The sequence below is a fragment of the Salmo trutta genome, chromosome 17 (genome assembly GCF_901001165.1).
Source record: "Salmo trutta chromosome 17, fSalTru1.1, whole genome shotgun sequence".
Classification (NCBI taxonomy): Eukaryota; Metazoa; Chordata; class Actinopteri; order Salmoniformes; family Salmonidae; genus Salmo; species Salmo trutta.
Window position 1 is genome coordinate 16,039,588 of NC_042973.1, and position 20,935 is coordinate 16,060,522.

Here is a 20,935-nt window from a genome sequence, read left to right on the forward strand (position 1 = left end):
ATTTTACTGCAACAGTTCTCATTGCGTCCAAGTCTTTTGATTTAGCTGTTTCAAAGAACTGTCAGTCAAGGCGAGCTCATGGATATAAGCTTCCCGCCCATTCAGCCTGTCTTTTCAAACTTCCTTTGTCCCACATTATAGAGCATTTCTGTCCCAAAAAAGTATTATAGGTGATATTTTAGTCACTCAAAAGGCTATTTTACATGGGAATCAGAATCATTTCGGGACCTTTTAAGGGCTTACAAATGTCTTAGGAGTACACTTTTTTTGTACACATTGTCGATACAACTCTGCAACCAGCTGTTTTCTCCAATATTGGATGACGTACCAGATAATTGGCAGCTGGTGAAGGGACCAATTGTGTAGGCTTGTAGGGAAGACGCAAACGAGTCAGTTAGGTATGTGTACGTTGTTGGAGCCTTGACGGTAGCTGTTAGTCAGCCAGAGCTAGTGAAGTGATTCTATATCAGGAGTCATACAATTCTCATTTGTCAAGTGCAGCTGTATTAAGTTGGATAGTCTTCAAAGTGGCATTGCGGCAACTAGTATTGTGACAAAAGCTCAGTCGTGGTGTGTTTGTATGAGTTTTCCAAGACATTTACAGAGCCGGATCTCCTGTACTTTTGGTGTTCAGACCCTTTCTGGCTAAACTAATATCGTGAAATGCATTCAATGGGAACTCAAGACTCCCATGTAAAGGTGATTTGTAGCATGAAACAGAATGAACCTGTACTATTTGTAAAATAGGGTAACTTAAAGCTAAAGAGGGGATTCACAAATACCACAACCTCTCTTTGTGAAATGTATTTGTAAAGCAAGTTTGTGTTGAATATTCTCCATTGTGTTTAGTCCTTTAAAAGGTACAGTCTGCAGATGCTCCATCCATTTTTGGACTTATGAAATCATAAGTGTTATCATGGATGGTCAGTCCTTGCTTCACATAGCTCTGTCTATGAATTTGAAAGTCTTTTTTTGTCAAGCTCCATCCCTCCCTCAGCTTTTTACAGAGACTGGGCAGGGAAGATGCTTTATCTTTTTAACTGCTGATTGTTGCTTTAAAGATGTATCCGCATACACAAGGACATGTCATTAAATGTTTTACCTGTTGATCTATTTATGGACGTCAATTAGTATATTATGCCCATGGATTTCAGCTTGTGTTGACTCATATGGGCATCAATAAAACTGAACTTGAATGTTTTTATAAAATCCTGAAATGTTAGCACATTTTAAATGTAGGTGAAAGTGAACTGCATATGCTCAATTAAACATAATCAAGATCAAAACCAATGTTAAATCTGATGCATTTACAGTGTTTTTAACACAACATACGATTGCCCATCCCTTTCCCATTAGTTAATTTCAGCAGCATGACAATAAGGAACAATTCAACTTATTAAAATCCCTCTTATTCTAATCCTCCTGACCTGTTTTACTCTTGCTCCTCCCCCAATACCTTGTTCAACACACGAAGTATGAAGTTCCACTCACTGTAACAGACCAAGTTTGCAGAGCCACTTTTAAGGAAAGGTGCTGCTATTCTTCGTCCTCACTTGGCATTCTACAAATGTCCTAGTGTCTTAGGCTATTGCCAATTGAAACTCTGCAGAAGAAGGTTAGAAGGTAAATGGTTTTCAGAGACTGGGGATTTGAGTTTTAGAGAGGACACAGGTAAGGTTATTTGAACTTTTTTCACATTTGTCAAATTGTTTTGTGGTTTTAATCTGATCATGGATACAGGTTATAATGGAATGAGTTTCCCTCTTAACCTGTATAATGGTCTCAACCAAATGTTGGGTTATTGAGACAATATTTATAAACCCACTAAAAGTGCCAGTGTGCACAACTATGGTTTTAGAGGTAGGGGAGACAGAAAGTGGCGGGGTCCTCCTCCAGACATTTTTTTTGCCACCTAAAGCCCATTTCCTGCATTTCTAGACAATTTGACATGATCCATGGCACTTCTATCCAGTTATTTTTAGAACATCAAAAATAAACAAAAGGGCCACTGTCATCAAGCTAGCTAAGAGATCATTATTAAACATGTTAAGGGATTTATAAAAGACCAAACTAGAGCAAAGGTAATTCAAGAATCAATATTGTATTGCACCTTGAACCAAATAGCCTAACAAATGGAACTTAAAAACGCAAAATACAATGACTTTTGATGGTCTTTAGGAAGACTTCCTCTATATCAAACATATTTAGTCTGACAATTGTTAAAGTTTTCATGAATATATATAGTTAGTCTTCACTTTTTCAGACTCTGTTTTGTCATTTAGCCAGAAAGTAATCCATGGGGCCAAGAGAAACAGTCATCTATGGTTCAAATTTGTTTCAAAAGCCACGGCCAACTTAAGCTAACTTTAGGCAACAATAACCAAGAAACTATGGGAGTGATAGGGACAAGCTCACCGTGTAAAAGTAACTTTGAACCAAGTTTTTGAGTTGATTTGGTCATGCTTAAGTTGATTTGGTGAGGTTGCCCCTATCTGTTTTCTTTATTGGTTAAGTTAGCAGTGGCTTTTGAAACAAAATAAAACTGTGGATGACAGTCTCTCCTGGCCCCATTTGACTTCTTTCATGGCACATGGACAAATTGAAGTAAAAAAAATTAAAGATCCTTTAACATTTTATTTGGTCCCTTCAAAATTGAAACACTTTAGCCCCGGAACATTTAGTTTAATACCCTCAGCATATAATCAAATGATGTGCCAGAATATGAGCTACACAGACCTTTATCTGAAGGAGTACTTCACTGATTCACGTTATTTAGGCTGTATTTTGTGATGACATTGGCCTACTTTTGACTACTTTGATACACAAACTGTAAGTGAATGTCACAATAGTTTTGGTCCCCTAATGTCACGTCCTGACCATAGAAAGATGTTATTTTCTATTGTAGAGTAGGTCAGGGCGTGACAGGGTTTTTTCTCTCTGTGTTTTCTATTTCTATGTTTAGGTTCTAGTTTTGTATTTCTATGTTGGGGTTTTGTTTGGGATGATCTCCAATTAGAGGCAGCTTGTCCTCGTTGTCTCTAATTGGAGATCATACATAAGTAGGGGTTTTCCACCTGGGTTTTGTGGGTGATTAGTTTTGAGTAGTCTGTTTCACCTCTGTGTCACAGTTAGTTATGTTGTCATTCAAGTTTATTTATGTATTGCATAGTTTCACAGTATAAATAAAATGTGTAATGACACACACGCTGCACTTTGGTCCGTTCATTCCTACAACAACCGTGACAGCTAAAATGGGTGGACTACGTACAAAAAGTGCTGTAATTTCGAAACGGTTCACACAAGATGGATGACAATACCTTCAAATTAAATCTGACAATCTGCACTTAACCTCAGTCATTGTATCATTTCAAATCAAAAGTGTTGGAGTACAGAGCCACAACAACAACAACAAATTCACTGTCACAATACTTTTGGAGCTCTGTAAGTTCCTGGGAGTCTTAGCTTTCAGGAATGGGGTCATAATAGGTAATAACCCAAACTGCCAAATTCACACACTGTCACGCTGGCTATAGAAGCCGCTGGTTGCGGTGTCAAACTTGCCTGGCTACCCATCCATATCGCTCCGGCAAAACACCACGCCCACTAACATTTCTTCTCTATGATGAGTATGGATTTGCTTCCCCCCGACGACTTCTCGAATCGGAACACATTCAAACCGTTCTGATTGGTCCAAGAAACCGAATCCTGAACCATATAATTTTGACTTAAGCACAAACGACTTCTAGGATAGCAGGTTCACACTGATGTATGGAGCGATCGATAGAGCATCGAAATTCAATTCCGGATGAGTCGCCAGGCAAGTATTAAGGGTCCTAAAGCACTGCTGCAGCACTTTTTGTATAACATTTCAATTATTATAATTGTTGGGGGGAGGGGGTTGTCGGGGAAGTTGTGCCCCTGTTTACTAAACAGTATAACGTTTTGTCCTGCAGTGGCTTCAGAAAGTATTCATACCCCTTGACTTATTCCACATTTTGTTGTTACAGCCTGAATTTTTTTATATTAAATATTATTTTCTCATCCATCTACATACAATACCCCATAATGACAAAGTTAAACCATGTTTTTAGACATTTTTGCAAATCATTGAAAAGGAAATGCAGAAATATCTAATTTGCACAAGTATTCACACCCCTGAGTCAATGCATGTTAGAATCGCCTTTGGCAGCGATTTATAGCTGTGTCGATTACACCATTCAAAGTATAATTAATAACTTCACCATGCTCAAAGGGATATTTGTCATTTTTACCCATCAACCAATAGGTGCCCTTCTTTGTGACACATTGGAAAACCTCCCTGGTCTTTGAGTTGATTCTGTGTTAAATTCACTACTCGGCTAAGGGACCTTACAATTATCTATATGTGTGGGGTATGTTAAACATTATTATTGCACACAGAGTTAGTCCATGCAACTTATTATGTGAATTGTTTGCAAATGTTTACTCCGTAACTTATTTAGGCTTGCCATAACAAAGGGGTTGAATACTTATTGACTCAAGACATTTCAGCTTTTCTGTTTTAATTAATTTGTGAACATTTCTAAAAACAATATGGGGTATTACAGTTTAAGTCGGAAGTTTACAGTTTAGTTAAGGTTGGAGTCATTAACTCATTTTTCAACCACTCCACAAATTTCTTGTAAACAAACTACAGTTTTGGCAAGTCGGTTAGGACATTTACTTTGTGCATGACACAAGTAATTTTTCCAACAATTGTTTACCAACAGATTATTTCACTTATAATTCACTGTATCACTCTGCCTTCAAACAGCTTGGAAAATTCCTGAAAAAGATGTCATGGCTTTAGAAGCTTCTGATAGGCTAATTGACATCATAATTTGAGTCAATTGGAGGTGTACCTGTGGATGTATTTCAAGGCCTACCTTCAAACTCAGTGCCTCTTTACTTGACATCATGGGAAAATCAAAAGAAATCAGCCAAGATCTCAGAAAAAAAATTGTAGACCTCCACAAGTCTTGTTCATCCTTGGGAGTAATTTCCAAATGCCTGAAGGTACCACGTTCATCTGAACAAACAATAGTACGTAAGTATAAACACCATTGGACCACGCCGCCGTCATAACGCTCAGGAAGGAGGAGCATTCTGTCTCCTAGATATGAATGTACTTTGGTGCAAAAGTGCAAATAAATCCCAGAACAACAGCAAAGGACCTTGTGAAGATGCTGGAGGAAACGGGTACAAAAGTATCTATATCCACAGTAAAATGAGTCCTATATCAACATAACCTGAAAGGCCGCTCATCAAGGAAGAAGCCACTGCTCTAAAACCGCCATAAAAAAGCCAGACTACGGTTTACAACTGCACATGGGGACAAAGTTGTACTTTTTGGAGAAATGCCCTCTGGTCTGATGAAACAAAAACAGAACTGTTTGGCCATAATGACCATTGTTCTGTTTGGAGGAAAAAGGGGGAGGCTTGCAAGCCGAAGAACATCGTCCCAACCGTGAAGCACGGGGGTGGCAGCATCATGTTGTGGGGGTGCTTTGGAGGGACTGGTGCACTTCACAAAATAGATGGCATCATGAGGAAGAAAATGATGTGGATACATTGAAGCAACATCTCAAGACATCAGTCAGGAAGTTAAAGCTTGGTCGCAAATGGGTCTTCCAAATGGACAATGACCCCAAGCATACTTCCAAAGTTGTGGCAAAATGGCTTAAGGACAACAAAGTCAAGGTATTGGAGTGGCCATCACAAAGCCCTGACCTCAATCCTATAGAAAATGTGTGGGCAAGCATGGAGGCCTACAAACCTAACTCAGTTATACCAGCTCTGTTAGGAGGAATGGGCCAAAATTCACCCAACTTATTGTGGGAAGCTTGTGGAAGGCTACCCAAAACATTTGACCCAAGTTAAACAATTTTAAAGGCAATGCTACCAAATACTAATTGAGTGTATGTAAACTTCTGACCCACTGGGAATGTGATGAAAGAAATAAAAGCTGAAATAAATCATCCTCTCTACTATTATTCTGACATTTCACATTGTTAATATAAAGTGGTGGTCATAACTGATCTAAGACAGGGAATTTTTACTAGGATTAAATGTCAGGAATTGTGAAAACTGAGTTTAAATATATTTGGCTATGTGAACTTCCGTCTTCAACTGTATGTGTATCCATTTTTAAAAAAGGAACTGTATGTGTATCCATTTAAAAAAAAGGAACTGTATGTGTATCCATTTAAAAAAAGGAACTGTATGTGTATCCATTTAAAAAAAAGGAACTGTATGTGTATCCAATTAAAAAAAAGGAACTGTATGTGTATCCATTTAAAAAAAAGGAACTGTATGTGTATCCATTTAAAAAAAAGGAACTGTATGTGTATCCATTTTTAAAAAAGGAACTGTATGTGTATCCATTTAAAAAAAAGGAACTGTATGTGTATCCATTTAAAAAAAGGAACTGTATGTGTATCCATTTTAAAAAAAGGAACTGTATGTGTATCCCATTTAAAAAAAGGAACTGTATGTGTATCCATTTTAAAAAAAGGAACTGTATGTGTATCCATTTTAAAAAAAGGAACTGTATGTGTATCCATTTTAAAAAAAGGAACTGTATGTGTATCCATTTTAAAAAAAGGAACTGTATGTGTATCCATTTTAAAAAAAGGAACTGTATGTGTATCCATTTAAAAAAAAGGGAAAGGGTTGTGAGTACTTTCTGAAGACACTATATATGACTGGGACTCATTTTATCTGTAAATTTAAAGTTTCTTTCAATACATTTTTCCTAGCAACCTTTTATCAGATGCACCAATTGTAGTTGAAAGGTCAAAAGGTGCCATATCATATCCTCTACACTGTAATTTATACTCATTATGCATACATCCTATTCAGTCCCAAGAAACACCTGGAGCATCTGATTCTACCATCCAACACGACAAGGAGGACAAAGCAATGGATGGAGAACATATCACTGAACGACCCCGACCAGGCTTTGTCCTGGCAGACTACGTCGTCTTTGCTGCCATGCTGCTCGTTTCCATGGGAATAGGGCTGTTCCAGGCCCTGAAGAAGAAACCGGGTGACGCTAAGGTGGATGACTTCTTCACCGGTGGCCGTAGTATGCCAGCCGTACCCGTGGGAATGTCACTCTGTGCCAGCTTCATGTCAGCTGTCCAGGTCCTGGGAGTGCCAGCCGAAGCCTCCCTCTATGGTTTTAAGTTCCTCTACATGTGCCTCGGGCAAACCATCAACTCCTGTCTGACTGCATACCTGTTCCTGCCAGTGTTCTACCGCCTTGGTATCACCAGCACCAATGAGGTTTTGTTACCCTTTACATTGACAGTATCCATAGAGATGCCATGCACATACAATACATAGCTACTAGATCTATGCAAGTAAGAAATGGGGTTATGGCCTAGCAACTGTTGAACTTTAAATGTTTGTGTGTATGGGGAAGGTAGGGGGAGGGATAGGAAGAACAGTATGTGTGGAAGGATGCTGTTTTGTTACAATTACTCTTTGCTTTGCTGTCACAGTACCTCAAGATGAGATTTGGCAGAGAGATGCAGCTGCTTGGAAGTGTCCAGTTTATAGTCTCAACAGTAAGTAAGGCAAACTGATAGAGCATGTCCAAAGTCATCCTCATATGACTTATGTATAATGTTGAGGACAGAATGTGTGTACATACATACATACATACATACATACATACATACATACATACATACATACATACATACATACATACATACATAACCGATGTGAAATGGCTAGTTAGTTAGCGGTGGTACGCGCTAATAGCATTTCAATCAGTGACGTCACTCGCTCTGAGACTTGAAGTAGGGTTTCCCCTTGTGTTGCAAGGCTTTTGTGGCGCGATGGGTAACGGTGCTTCGTGGGTGTCAGTTGTTGATGTGTGCAAGGGTCCCTGGTTCGAGCCCAGGTTGGGGTGAAGAGAGGGACGGAACCTACACTGTTACACATACATACATACATACATATTAGGTGTGTGTGTATAACATATAGCGTCAATTGCCCATTGATTTAAACTTTATCATTTTTTCCAGCTGCTCTACACAGGAATTGTGATCTATGCTCCAGCCTTAATCCTGAGCCAAGGTATGACCTCTGGAGAAGCACAATAATGTGTACGCAACCTCCTGTATGTAATTCATTATAAATGCATGTATGACTATAGAGACCATGAGCTGTTGTGAAGGCTTCGTAAGCGTTATAATGCTCTATACCACCTGTGTGTGATACATTATCAATGTGTTACGTATAATTGTTATTAATATGTTTTAATTATTGTATTCCAGCCACTGGGCTCAATATGTGGGCATCCCTCTTCTCAACTGGGTTCATTTGTACTCTTTACACCACATTGGTAAGACGCCTTCTATGAAGTATGGAGAATGCCTTCTCCATACTTCATAGCAAATGGACTGTATTAGCACAGGGTGCTACTCTGAATCTATCTTGTCTGCCTGTCCTCCGCACCACAGGGGGGCATGAAAGCAGTCATCTGGACAGACGTGTTCCAGATCCTGGTCATGCTCTCTGGCTTCATCGCCATCTTCATCCAGGGCACTGTTTTGGTTGGTGGGCCAGCAATGGTTTTGGAGATTGCCAACAATGGATCACGAATTAACTTTAATGAGTAAAAAACTGCCTTTTATTCAACTAACAATATGCCTTTCAGCTATCCATTGCACAATCGCCCCCAAAAAATCACACTTGCCATGACTACACCATCAATACCTTCTCTTTTGATCAGTTTTGACTTCGACCCAAGGAGGCGATACACATTCTGGAGCTTTACTGTTGGCGGTACGCTGTTGTGGCTGTCCATGTATGGTGTGAACCAGGCACAGGTGCAACGCTACATCTCCTGCAGAACAGAGCGACAGGCCCAGTGGTGAGTGCAGACGTCCGCTTTCAGCAAAGCCTATGCTGGATCACAGTTTCTTATTTTCACATAAGATAAACCAAGATGATGTAAGATCAAGATCATATGCAAATTCACATTTTGTGAAATATATTAATGTATTTTTAATGCTGCCAATGAATAAAAGCAGATTTTAGATTCTTTAGACCTTCCTATATAAAAAAGGGAGGAATATAACTGTAACCAACTGGACTAGTAGTTACAGGAAATAAAATAAACTGGTAATACGCAACCCCTTGGTTTGAAATCCAAGATGTAGCAGTCAGACGTCTATGTCCTGTCGTGTCCCTTGTATATATATTTTTATATATTTTTATATAAGAAGAGTTCTAGCTTGACCACCCAGTAGAGCGGAGACTGTTTAATGTATTTAGGATGGATTTGATTCTGACAATCTTGGTCTTGCTGCTGCTCCAGTTTCAACTGCTCTGCCTACGGCTATGGAACCCTAACCAGTTCACCGGATGTGCTACCTTGTCCCGGACCTGCTGTTTTTGACTCTCTTTCTCTCTATCGTAGCTGCTGTCTGTAACTCTGAATGCTCGGCTATGAAAAGCCAACTGGGTTTTAGGCTGGCTTTCTGTACAGCACTTTGTGACATTGGCTGATGTAAAAAGGGCTTTATAAATACATTTGATTGATTGATTATATCTTTTAAAAATATTTTCCTAAACCTCAACTTCTAAATACTCTCCTGCAACCTGCCTCACCCAATGTGGTGTGGATCTGTTTTTTTTCTAAAGTATTTCAAATTACTTTGGATCTGGAATCCCTCAACTGAAGCTAGATGGCTAACTACCTACCAGCTATCAGTCAGCAAACCACTGCTAGCAGTCATCAGCTAACCTTTAGCTCGGAAAGCTCTCGCCAGTTCGAACAACGTGACTCAAACCAGAGCATAACGGACCTATTTTTTTTTTCTCTCCATATTCCCGGATTCCTACCGCAAACTCTGAACATTTTCATCTGGATCGTCGCAACTAGCTAACCGCAATCCCGGGTGACTAATCCTGGCTAGCGTTTCCATCCCGGAGCAAGTACCAATTAGCCTGAAGCTAGCCTGGCTAGGGCTCCTGGGCTACCACTGAAGCCCACTCCTGGGTTACAATATCAAACCCCTTCTACTGCCGGTACGGGGCATGGAACCTTGCCGATCCTCTACGACTGGAATACCAACATAATCTGCCTGAGGATTCCAACAGGCCCCTCATGCACAACGTCCGCTGAAGGCCCATTCTGCTAACTGCGGCCTGCTAGCTAACTAGAGCTACTTGAAACCCTACTAATCCACGACTGGTCTATCGATGTCACCTCACGAAGAGGCAAAAACAGACTTACCTCCATCGCGACGTCCCCCAAAAGCCCTTCTGCTAGCTTACTAGCCCCGCTCTGCTAACTGCTAGCTTGCTTGCCCCGGTCTGCTAACTGCTAGCTTGCTTGCCCCGGTCTGCTAACTGCTAGCTTTCTTGCCCCGGTCTGCTAACTGCTAGCTTGTTGGAACCGGTCTGCTAACTGCTAGCTTGTTAGCACCGGCCTGCTAACTGTCTGAATCGCTGTGTCCCTAGCCAGCCCAACCACTCACTGGACCTATATGTTCACTTGGCTACACATGCCTCTCTCTAATATCAATATGCCTCATCCATTACTGTCCTGGTTAGTGATTACTGTCTTATTTCACTGTAGAGCCTCTAGCCCTGCTCAGTATGCCTTAACCAACCATGTTGTTCCACATCCTACATATGCGATGACATCACCTTGTTTAAACGTCTCTAGAGACTATATCTCTCTCATCATTACTCAATGCTTAGGTTTAACTCCAATACTCACTTCCTACCTTACCTTTGTCTGTACACTATGCCTTGAATCTTTGCTATCGTGCCGAGAAACCTGCTCCTTTTACTCTCTGTTCTGAACGTGCTAGACGGCCAGTTCGTATAGCCTTTTGCCGTACCCTTATCCTACTTCTCCTCTGTTCCTCTGGCGATGTAGAGGTTAATCCAGGTCCTGCAGTGCCTAGCTGCACTCCCACTCCCCAGGTGCTCTCATTTGTTGACTTCTGTAACCGTAAAAGCTTAGGTTTCATGCATATTAACATTAGAAGCCTACTCCCTAAGTTTGTTTTACTCACTGCTTTAGCACACTCTGCCAACCTGGATGTCTTAGCCGTGTCTGAATTCTGGCTTAGGAAAACCACCAAAAACCCTGAAATCTCCATCCCTAACTATAACGTTTCCGCCAAGATAGAACTGCCAAAGGGGGCGGTGTTGCAATCTACTGCAAAGAGCCTGCAGAGTTCTGTATTACTATCCAAGTCTGTACCCAAACAATTCGAGCTTCAACTTCTAAAAATGCACCTTTCCAGAAACAAGTCTCTCACTGTTGCCGCTTGCTATAGACCACCCTCTGCCCCCAGCTGTGCCCTCGACACCACATGTGAATTGATTGCCCCCCATCTATCTTCTGAGCTCGTGCTACTAGGTGACCTAAAGTGGGACATGCTTAACACCCCGGCCATCCTACAATCTGAGCTTGATGCCCTCAATCTCACATAAATGATCAATGAACCTACCAGGTACAACCCTAAATCCGTAAACACAGGCACCCTCATAGATATCATCCTAACTAACTCGCAATCCAAATACACCTCTGCTGTTTTCAATCAAGATCTCAGCGATCACTGCCAGATTGCCTGCATCCGTCATGGGTCTGCGACCAAACGACCACCCCTCATCACTGTCAAACGCTCCCTAAAACACTTCTGCGAGCAGGCCTTCCTAATCGGCCTGGCCGGGGTATCCTGGAATGACATTGACCTCATCCCGTCATTTGAGGATGCCTGGTTATTCTTTAAAAGTGCCTTCCTCACCATCTTAAATAAGCATGCCCCATTCAAAAAATGTAGAACTAGGAATAGATATAGTCCTTGGTTCCCTCCTGACCTGTCTACCCTTGACCAGCACAAGAACATCCTGTGGCATTCTGCATTAGCATCGAATAGCCCCCGTGATATGCAACTTTTCAGGGAAGTTAAGAACAAATATACACAGGCAGTTAGGAAAGCTAAAGCTAGCTTTTTCAAACAGAAATTTGCATCCTGTAGTACAAACTCGAAAAAGTTCTGGGACACTGTAAAGTCCATGGAGAATAAGAGCACCTCCTCCCAGCTGCCCACTGCTCTGAGGCTAGGAAACACTGTTACCACCGATAAATACACTATAATTGAGAATTTCAACAAGCATTTCTCTACGGCTGGCCATGCTTTTCACCTGGCTATCCCTACCCGGTCAACCGCCTGGCACCCTCCACAGCAACCCGCCAAAGCCCCCACCATTTCTCCTTCACCCAAATCCAGATAGCTGATGTTTTGAAAGAGCTGCAAAATCTGGATCCCTATACATCAGCCGGGCTAGACGATCTTGACCCTCTCTTTCTAAAATTATCTGCCGAAATTGTTGCAACCCCGATTACTAGCCTGTTCAACCTCTTTCATATCGTCTGAGATTCCCAAAGATTGGAAAGCTCCCGCGGTCATCCCCCTCTTCAAAGGGAGTGACACTCTAGACCTAAACTGCTACAGAACTATATCTATCCTACCCTGCCTTTCTAAGGTCTTCAAAAGCCAAGTTAACAAACAGATTACCGACCATTTTCGAATCCCACCGTACCTTCTCCGCTATGCAATCTGGATTCAGAGCTGGTCATGGGTGCACCTCAGCCACGCTCAAGGTCCTAAACGACGACATAACCGCCATCGATAAGAGACATTACTGTGCAGCCGTATTCATCGACCTGGCCAAGGCTTTCGACTCTGTCAATCACCACATTCTTATTGGCAATCTCGACAGCCTTGGTTTCTCAAATGATTGCCTCGCCTGGTTTACCAACTACTTCTCTGATAGAGTTCAGTGTGTCAAATCGGCGGGCCTGTTGTACAGACCTCTGGCAGTCTCTATGGGGGTGCCACAGGGTTCAATTCTTGGGCCGACTCTCTTCTCTGTATACATCAATGATGTCACTCTCGCTGCTGGTGATTCTCTGATACACCTCTATGCAGACGACACCATTCTGTATACTTCTGGCCCCTCTTTGGACACTGTTAACAAACCTCCAGACGAGCTTCAATGCCATACAACTCTCCTTCCGTGGCCTCCAACTTCTCTTAAATGCATGTTATTCAATCGATCACTGCCCGCACCTGCCCGCCCGTCCAGCATCACTACTCTGGACGGCTCTGACTTAGAATACGTGGACAACTACAATTACCTAGGTGTCTGGTTAGACTGTAAACTCTCCTTCCAGACTCACATTATGCATCTCCAATCCAAAATTAAATCTAGAATCGGCTTCCTATATCGCAACAAAGCATCCTTCACTCATGCTGCCAAACATACCCTCGTAAAACTGACCATCCTACTGATCCTCGACTTCGGCGATGTCATCTATAAAATAGCCTCCAACACTCTACTCAGCAAATTGGATACAGTCTATCACAGTGCCATCCGTTTTGTCACCAAAGCCCCATACACTACCCACCACTGCGACCTGTACGCTCTCGTTGGTTGGCCCTCGCTTCATACTCGTCGCCTGTCTACAGGTTATCTACAAGTCTCTGCTAGGTAAAGCCCCGCCTTATCTCAGCTCACTGGTCACCATAGCAGCACCCTCTCGTAGCACGCGCTCCAGCAGGTATATCTCACTGGTCACCCCCAAAGCCAATTCCTACTTTGTTCGCCTTTCCTTCTAGTTCTCTGCTGCCAATGACTGGAACGAACTGCAAAAATCACTGCAACTGGAGACTCCTATCTCCCTCACTAGCTTTAAGCACCAGCTGTCAGAGCAGCTCACAGATCACTGCACCTGTACATAGCCCATCTGTAAACAGCCCATCCAACTACCTCATCCCCATACTGTATTTATTTTATTTATCTTGCTCCTTTGCACCCCAGTATCTCTACTTGCACATTCATCTTCTGCACATCTACCATTCCAGTATTTAATTGCTATATTGTAATTACTTCGCCACCATGGCCTATTTATTGCCTTATCTCCCTTATCTTACCTCATTTGCACTCACTGTATATAGACCTATTGTTTTCTTTTTTTCCTTACTGTATTATTGACTGTATGTTTTGTTTATTCCATGTGTAACTCTGTGTTGTTTGTGTCAAATTGCTATGCTTTATCTTGGCCAGGTCGCAGTTGCAAATGAGAACTTGTTCTCAACTGGCCTACCTGGTTAAATAAAGATCAAATAAAAATGATACAGAAGCAAAGGGGAGTTCTGAAATACTAAGGAACCCTGACGCATACAGGCTATCAAATTAATTTGAAGAGAAGCACAGTGCAAGTTCAATAGTTTGTTATACAGTAAGTCAAATGAGCAATGGTGTTTTTATTATTTCCAAATAAGAGCCACAATTCACAATCACTTCACACATGAAAGGCTGATTACTGATAGTAATGTTCAGAGAAAATTATAACCAGAAGGATGTAATGATTCCCAAATCACTCCAGAATGACTCACTTTACTCTATAGGACGCACAGCACTTCTGTAAGAAAAATGTTCAGTATATGTTTAGACAAGGGCTCTCCAACCCTATTCCTGGAGAGCTATTCTCCTGTAGGTTTTCAATCCAACCCCAGTTGTAACTAACCTGATTCAACCATCTGATTGTTAAAATCAGGTGCGCTAGATTAGGGTTGGAGTGAAAAACGTACAGGACAGTAGCTCTCCAGGAACAGGGATGGAGAGGCCTGGTTTAGACCATCACTCAAATGATGGCAGTCCAGCACAGTCCCTGTCCCAGATTAGTTGGACTAGAGGGGTGTCCATGTCTTACCCACAAGACCAAGGTCCTTATTCATAAAGTGCGATCCTCAGATAACGAGTGCTGATCTAGGATCAGTTTTGCCTTTTATTATATAATGAATAAGATCAGCACTCCTACTCTGAAACTGTACGAATATGGGCCCTGGAAATGATCTGTTTGGCAACAAGGTGGAACAGGACGCCTACTGATAAAACACTGTCTATTGACCGATAATATAGAACAAGGATGTTTGCTGAAAAATAATGTCCCACAAGGCTGTACTGGACTAAACGTAGATGTTTGCTGGTCCTTCTCTGCAGGGCGTTGTTTGTCAACCAAGTGGGCTTGTGTCTCATTGTGGGCAGTGCAGCCACCTGCGGCATTGTCATGTTTGCCTTGTACTCCCACTGTGACCCTTTGAAGTCTGGAAAGATTGCTGCTCCAGACCAGGTAATGGCATAACTACTACAATCTACACCAGTGGTTCCCAACTTTTGTTGTAGCCTCAGACAAACACACCTGATTCAACTCATTGAGGGCCTGATGATTAGTTGACAAGTTGAATCAGGTGTGCTTGACAAGGACTAAAATACAGATGTGTACTGTTGGGGGTATTCGGGGACCGGAGTGGTCCTAAAGAGGTGGTCCTAAAGTGAAATCTACATCCACTAAAGTAAATGCACCCAATGAACTTTCACAGAATTGTAAACATTTGATTTTCTCCCTTTTTATGAAATGATTGCGCTTGTGTTAATATTTGGGCTCTAATACATTTCCCCTCTTCTCTCTTCCAAAGTATATGCCATACTTAGTGCTGGACATCTTTCAAGACCACCCAGGCTTTCCCGGTCTTTTTCTGGCTTGTGCATACAGTGGCACCCTGAGGTATCCAATCCCTATCTGTACTATGCATCAAGTCATAAATCAGCATATGACTGACACCACTGATGACATCAATGCTGGTAATTCACTGCTTTATAGTACTGCCTCCACCAGCATCAATGCCATGGCAGCTGTTACCATGGATGATCTACTGAAACCACATCTAGCCAACATGTCACAGAAGAGGTTGATTTTAATTTCCAGAGGGTTGTGTAAGTGCAATTTTAAAGTTGTACTTTTGTATTAGGACAGAAACTCTTTCTCTAAAGTGAAAAACACCTTAAATAGTTTGATTATTTAATAATGTGGTACAAAACAATGTGGTACAAAACAATGTGACCTTATCAAGCTGGCGTTGTAGCATCTAATGTGTCGCTGTGTTTTAGCTTTCATGTATGGGGCTGGATGTATCACGGTGGCTGCTCTCTCAACCTTCTTGGACTGGGGAGTTCTTCAAGTAGGTTCCTCCCTGCACCATATTACATTCCTCCTCATGTTTAAAGTCTCTGTAGGCCACGGACTCAGATCAGGTACACAAGGCTTTCTTATGGACACCAATACAAGTATACCAAAATGCTGTCCTGACATACAGCCATAAGCCTTGGGACTGAGAATAATGAAGGATTTGTCCAGTGTCACATTGTCCCTATTCTTCTCCTCCTCAGGGGTCCTTCACAGTCATGGGAGTGGTCAGTGGCCCACTTCTTGGGGCTTTCATCCTGGGGATGTTTGTTCCCGCTAGTAACAGGCCGGTGAGTTGGACAAGATGCTGTTTGCACAATGGGAACTTTTGGGAAGAGAGAAGAGTCGCTGCTCATGTAATAAGAGTTACAGGGGTGTCCGTTCTATTTTGATGCTTAGGAGGGTGCCATGATTTGTTATGGGGGTATTGCCCAGTACCCTTATTCACCTTTGTAATTTTAACCCTCCATAGGAAGATTATTGGTACAGCTAATTCCACAGTTTTGTTTTAGCTCATTCCAGAGAATTCCATAATGACTGATTGCCTTCAGAGATTATATTACAAGTCTTTTTACTTTTGTCTTCAGGGCGTGTTTAGTGGCGTGGCGGTGGGCTTCTCCATCTCCTTGTGGCTGGTCATTGGATCAACCCTCCATCCTCCCAGTCTGCAGACCATGGGAGTCCTGCCCACCTATACAGATCAGTGTCCATCAAGTAACAGCACAGTCAACAGCAGCCTGGGCATGGACACACCCTCCGCCTCCATGCCGCTTCCCCAATATCAACATGGGTGAGGAAGACATACTAACAAACTGAGAGTAGTACCACCAGTAGAAGTAGCAAAAGTGTGTTATTATTATCATCAATCAATCATATATCTCATTAAAGTGTTCATAACTCAATAACTTGTCTCTTATCTTGAATGTTGGATAGTATATGGCCCAGATGTTCCTGGTCCAGTCACATGGTTAGGAAAGGCTCTTATGAGATACGCTGACCAAGGAAACATTTCTCCACAGACTGACGAGTCTGCAGAACTTTTATTCCATGTCCTACCTCTACTTTGGTGCTGTGGGGACAATTTCAGTGGTGCTGGTTGGGGTAGCTGTGAGCTATGCAACAGGTAATAAAAGTATGATTTCTTTATCGTTTCCTGAATGTTTTTATTGTTTAATACCATGTCTTGACCATTCAGCTCAGACAGACATACAGTGCATTCGGAAAGTATTCAGACCCCTTGACTTTTTTCACATTTTGTTACATTACAGCCTTATTCTAAAATGTATTCAATTTTTTATTTTTTTTTGCCTCAATTAATAAATAATATCCCATAATGGCAAAGCAAAAACAGTTTTTTTTTATGTTTGCATAGTTACATAAGTATTCAGACCCTTTACTCAGTACTTTGTTGAAGGACCTTAGGCAGTGATTACAGCCTTGATTCTTCTTGGGTATGATGCTACAAGCTTAGCACACCTGTATTTGGGGAGTTTCTCCTATTCTGCTCTGCATATCCTCTGTCAGGTTGGCTGGAGAGCGTCGCTGTACAGCTATTTTCAGGTTTCTCTAGAGATGTTAGATTGGGTTCAAGTCCGTGCTCTGGCTGGGCCACTCAATGACATTCAGAGACTTGTCCCGAAGCCTCTCTTGCTTTCTTGGCTGTGTGCTTAGGGTCGATGTCCTGTTGGAAGGTGAACCTTCACCCCAGTCTGAGGTCCTGAGTGCTCTAGAGCAGGTTTTCATCAAGGATCTCTCTGTACTTTGCTCCGTTCATCTTTCCCTCGATCCTGACTAGCCTCCCAGTCCCTGCCGCTGAAAAACATCCCCACAGCATGATGCTGTCACCACGCTTCACCATAGGGATGGTGCCTGGTATCCTCCAGACGTGACGCTTGGCATTCAAGCCAAAGAGTAAAATCTTAATTTCATCAGACCAGAGAATCATGTTGGTGGAGTGCTGCAGATATGGTTGTCCTTCTAGAAGGTTCTCCCATCTCCACAAAGGAACTCTGGAGCTCTGTCAGAGTGACCGTCGGGTTCTTGGTCACCACCCTGACCAAGGCCCTTCTGCCCCGATTGCTCAGTTTGGCCAGAGCGCCAGCTCTAGGAAGAGTCTTGGTGGTTCAAAACTTCCTCCATTTAAGAATGATGGAGGCCACTGTGTTCTTGGGGACCTTCCTTGCTGCAGACATTTTTTCTTACCCTTCCCCAGATCTGTGCCTCGACACAATCTTGTCTTGGAGCTTTTCGGACAATTCCTTCGACCTCATGGCTTAGTTTTTGCATGCACTGTCAACTATCGGACCTTATATAGACAGGAGTGTGCCTTTCAAAATCATGTCCAATCAATTGAATTAACCACATGTGGACTCCAATCAAGTTGTAGGAACATCAAAGATGATCAATGGAAACAGGATGCACCTGAGCTCAATTTCGAGTTTCACAGCAAAGGGTCTGAATACTTATGTAAATAAGGTATTTCTGTTTTGTTTTTTTTATAAATTAGCAAAATATTCTACAAAACTGTTTTCACTTTGTCGTTGTAGGGTATTGTGTGTAGATTGAAGAAAACATTTAATTTAATCCGGAATAAGTGTGTGTGTGTGTGTGTGTGTGTAATTATATTTTCTGTTTAAACAGGACCTACCAAGAGAAATACCATTGACCCTGGCTTGCTCTGGTGGGACTTACAACAGAAAACCCTGGACAGTCAGATGGACAATCCACAGATAGTGCCTCTACACCACTTGCACAATGAAGATGTTGGTGAAAAAGAGGCCCTGAGCGCTACGCGGAAAACTACCTTAACTCAATGTTCCCCAATAAAGTATAGAGAGCTTTGAGAGAAGAGAGGTGGACACACACACACAGTACCAGTCAAAAGTTTGGACACCTACTCATTCAAGGGTTTTTCTTTATTTTACTATTTTCTACATAGTATAATAATAGTGAAGACATCAAAACTATGAAATAACACACATGGAATCATGTAGTAACCAAAAAAGTGTTGAACAAATCTAAATATATTTTTATATTCTTCAAAGTTGCCTCCCTTTGCCTTGATGACAGCTTTGCACACTAAGCATTCTCTCAACCAGCTTCACCTGGAATGCTTTTCCAACAATCTTGAAGGAGTTCTCACAAATGCTGAGCACTTGTTGGCTGCTTTTCTTCACTCTACGGTCCAACTCATCCCAAACAATCTCAATTAGGTTGAGGTCGGGTGATTGTGGAGGCCAGGTCACCTGAAGCAGCACTCCATCACTCTCCTTCTTGGTCAAATAGCCCTTACACAGCCTCGAGGTTTGTTGGGTTATTGTCGTGTTGAAAAACAAATGATAGTCCCACTAAGCACAAACCAGATGGGATGGCTTATCGCTGCAGAATGCAGTGGTAGTCATGCTGGTTAAGTGTGCCTAGAATTCTAAATAATTCAGACAGTGTCACCAGCAAAGCACCGTCACACCTCCATGCTTCACAGTGGGAACTACACATGCGGAGATCATCCGTTCACCCACTCTGCGTCTCACAAATACACGGTCGTTGGAACCAAAAATCTCAAATTTGGACTCATCAGACCAAAGGAAAGATTTCCACTGGTGTAATGTCTATTGTTTGTGTATCTTGGCCCAAGCAAGTCTCTTCCTCTTATTGGTGTCCTTTAGTAGTGGTTTCTTTGCAGCAATTCAACGTGAAGGCCTGATTCACACAGTCTCCTCTGAACAGTTGATGTTGAGATGTGTCTATTACTTGAACTCTGTGAAGCATTTATTTGTGCTGCAATCTCTGAGGCTGGTAACTCTAATGAACTTATCCTCTGCAGCAGAGAACTCTGGGTCTTCCTTTCCTGTGGCGGTCCTCATGAGAGCCAGTTTCATCATAGCGCTTGATGGTTTTTGCCTCAGCACTTGAAGAAACTTTCAAAGTTCTTGACATTTTCCGGATTGCCTGACCTTCATGTCTTAAAGTAACGATGGACTGTCATTTCTCTTTGCTTATTTGAGCTGTTCTTGCCATAATATGGACTTGGTATTTTACCAAATAGGGCAATCTTCTGCATACCATCCCTACCTTGTCACAACACAACTGATTGGCTCAAACTCATTAAGAAGGAAAGAAATTCCACAAATGAACTTCTAACAAGGCACTACCTCATGAAGCCACCCTTTACCTCATGAAGCTGATTGAGATAAGGCCAAGAGTGTGCAAAACTGTCATCAAGGCAAAGGGTGGCTACTTTGAAGAATCTCAAATATAAAATCTATTTTGGTTTTTTAACACTTTTTTGGATACATTATTCCATATGTGTTATTTCATAGTTTTGAAGTCTTCACTCTTATTCTACAATGTAGAAAATAGTAAAAATAAAGAAAAACCCTTGAATGAGTAGGTGTGTCAACTTTTGACTGGTACTGTACATCTCTATATCGAAAGGGACAGAAATTGTCATCCTCAAGCACAGCAGTTGAATTGAGGTTCTTCAGCAACATGTACATCATGTAAAATGATCTGAGGTAGCCAGTATATGTTCATATCATGGGTTTTGAATATAATATTTTGGGTGGGACACATGGTCTTTCATTTTAAAAGGAGATTTCATTGTGGTAATATAAGGGGATATAGCAGACCTAGATCAATGCTGATTTAGCTTGGAGTATGCACTTTTGGGACATAGTACCGGAAAACTAAATCAAGCGCAGCTCAACTATTTGAAAGCATTTTGACCTTGGTCTGTAATGTATTATACTATGTTACATAGTTGTAAGCAATATAACAAAGTCTGACTAAACACTACGGTTTTACAGTAGCTGCCTATGTAACTACCATGCAAATACACAGTTATAG

The 20,935-nt window shown here is 41.8% G+C and overlaps 1 protein-coding gene across 1 annotated transcript; it reads left to right on the forward strand.

Annotated features, from left to right (window-relative positions):
• Nucleotides 1–6,760: 6,760 nt before the first annotated feature.
• slc5a5 (solute carrier family 5 member 5) lies at nt 6,761–18,976 on the forward strand. Its single transcript, XM_029695238.1, has 14 exons — nt 6,761–7,305; nt 7,524–7,589; nt 8,055–8,106; nt 8,307–8,374; nt 8,493–8,647; nt 8,765–8,905; nt 15,067–15,196; nt 15,543–15,631; nt 15,728–15,840; nt 16,015–16,085; nt 16,294–16,380; nt 16,678–16,880; nt 17,110–17,213; nt 18,731–18,976. The coding sequence occupies exons 1-14, from the start codon at nt 6,940–6,942 to the stop codon at nt 18,931–18,933; spliced, it is 1,848 nt and encodes a 615-aa protein (XP_029551098.1). The 5' UTR covers nt 6,761–6,939; the 3' UTR covers nt 18,934–18,976.
• Nucleotides 18,977–20,935: the final 1,959 nt, after the last annotated feature.

Excerpts from the sequence above, each read along its gene's own strand:
- slc5a5 (XM_029695238.1), top strand. The coding sequence starts at position 6,940 with ATGGATGGAGAACATATCACTGAACGACCCCGACCAGGCTTTGTCCTG. Across the intron at positions 8,648-8,764 it reads TCACGAATTAACTTTAATGA|TTTTGACTTCGACCCAAGGA; the intron begins GTAAAAAACTGC and ends TCTTTTGATCAG. Across the intron at positions 16,086-16,293 it reads TGGACTGGGGAGTTCTTCAA|GGGTCCTTCACAGTCATGGG; the intron begins GTAGGTTCCTCC and ends TCTCCTCCTCAG.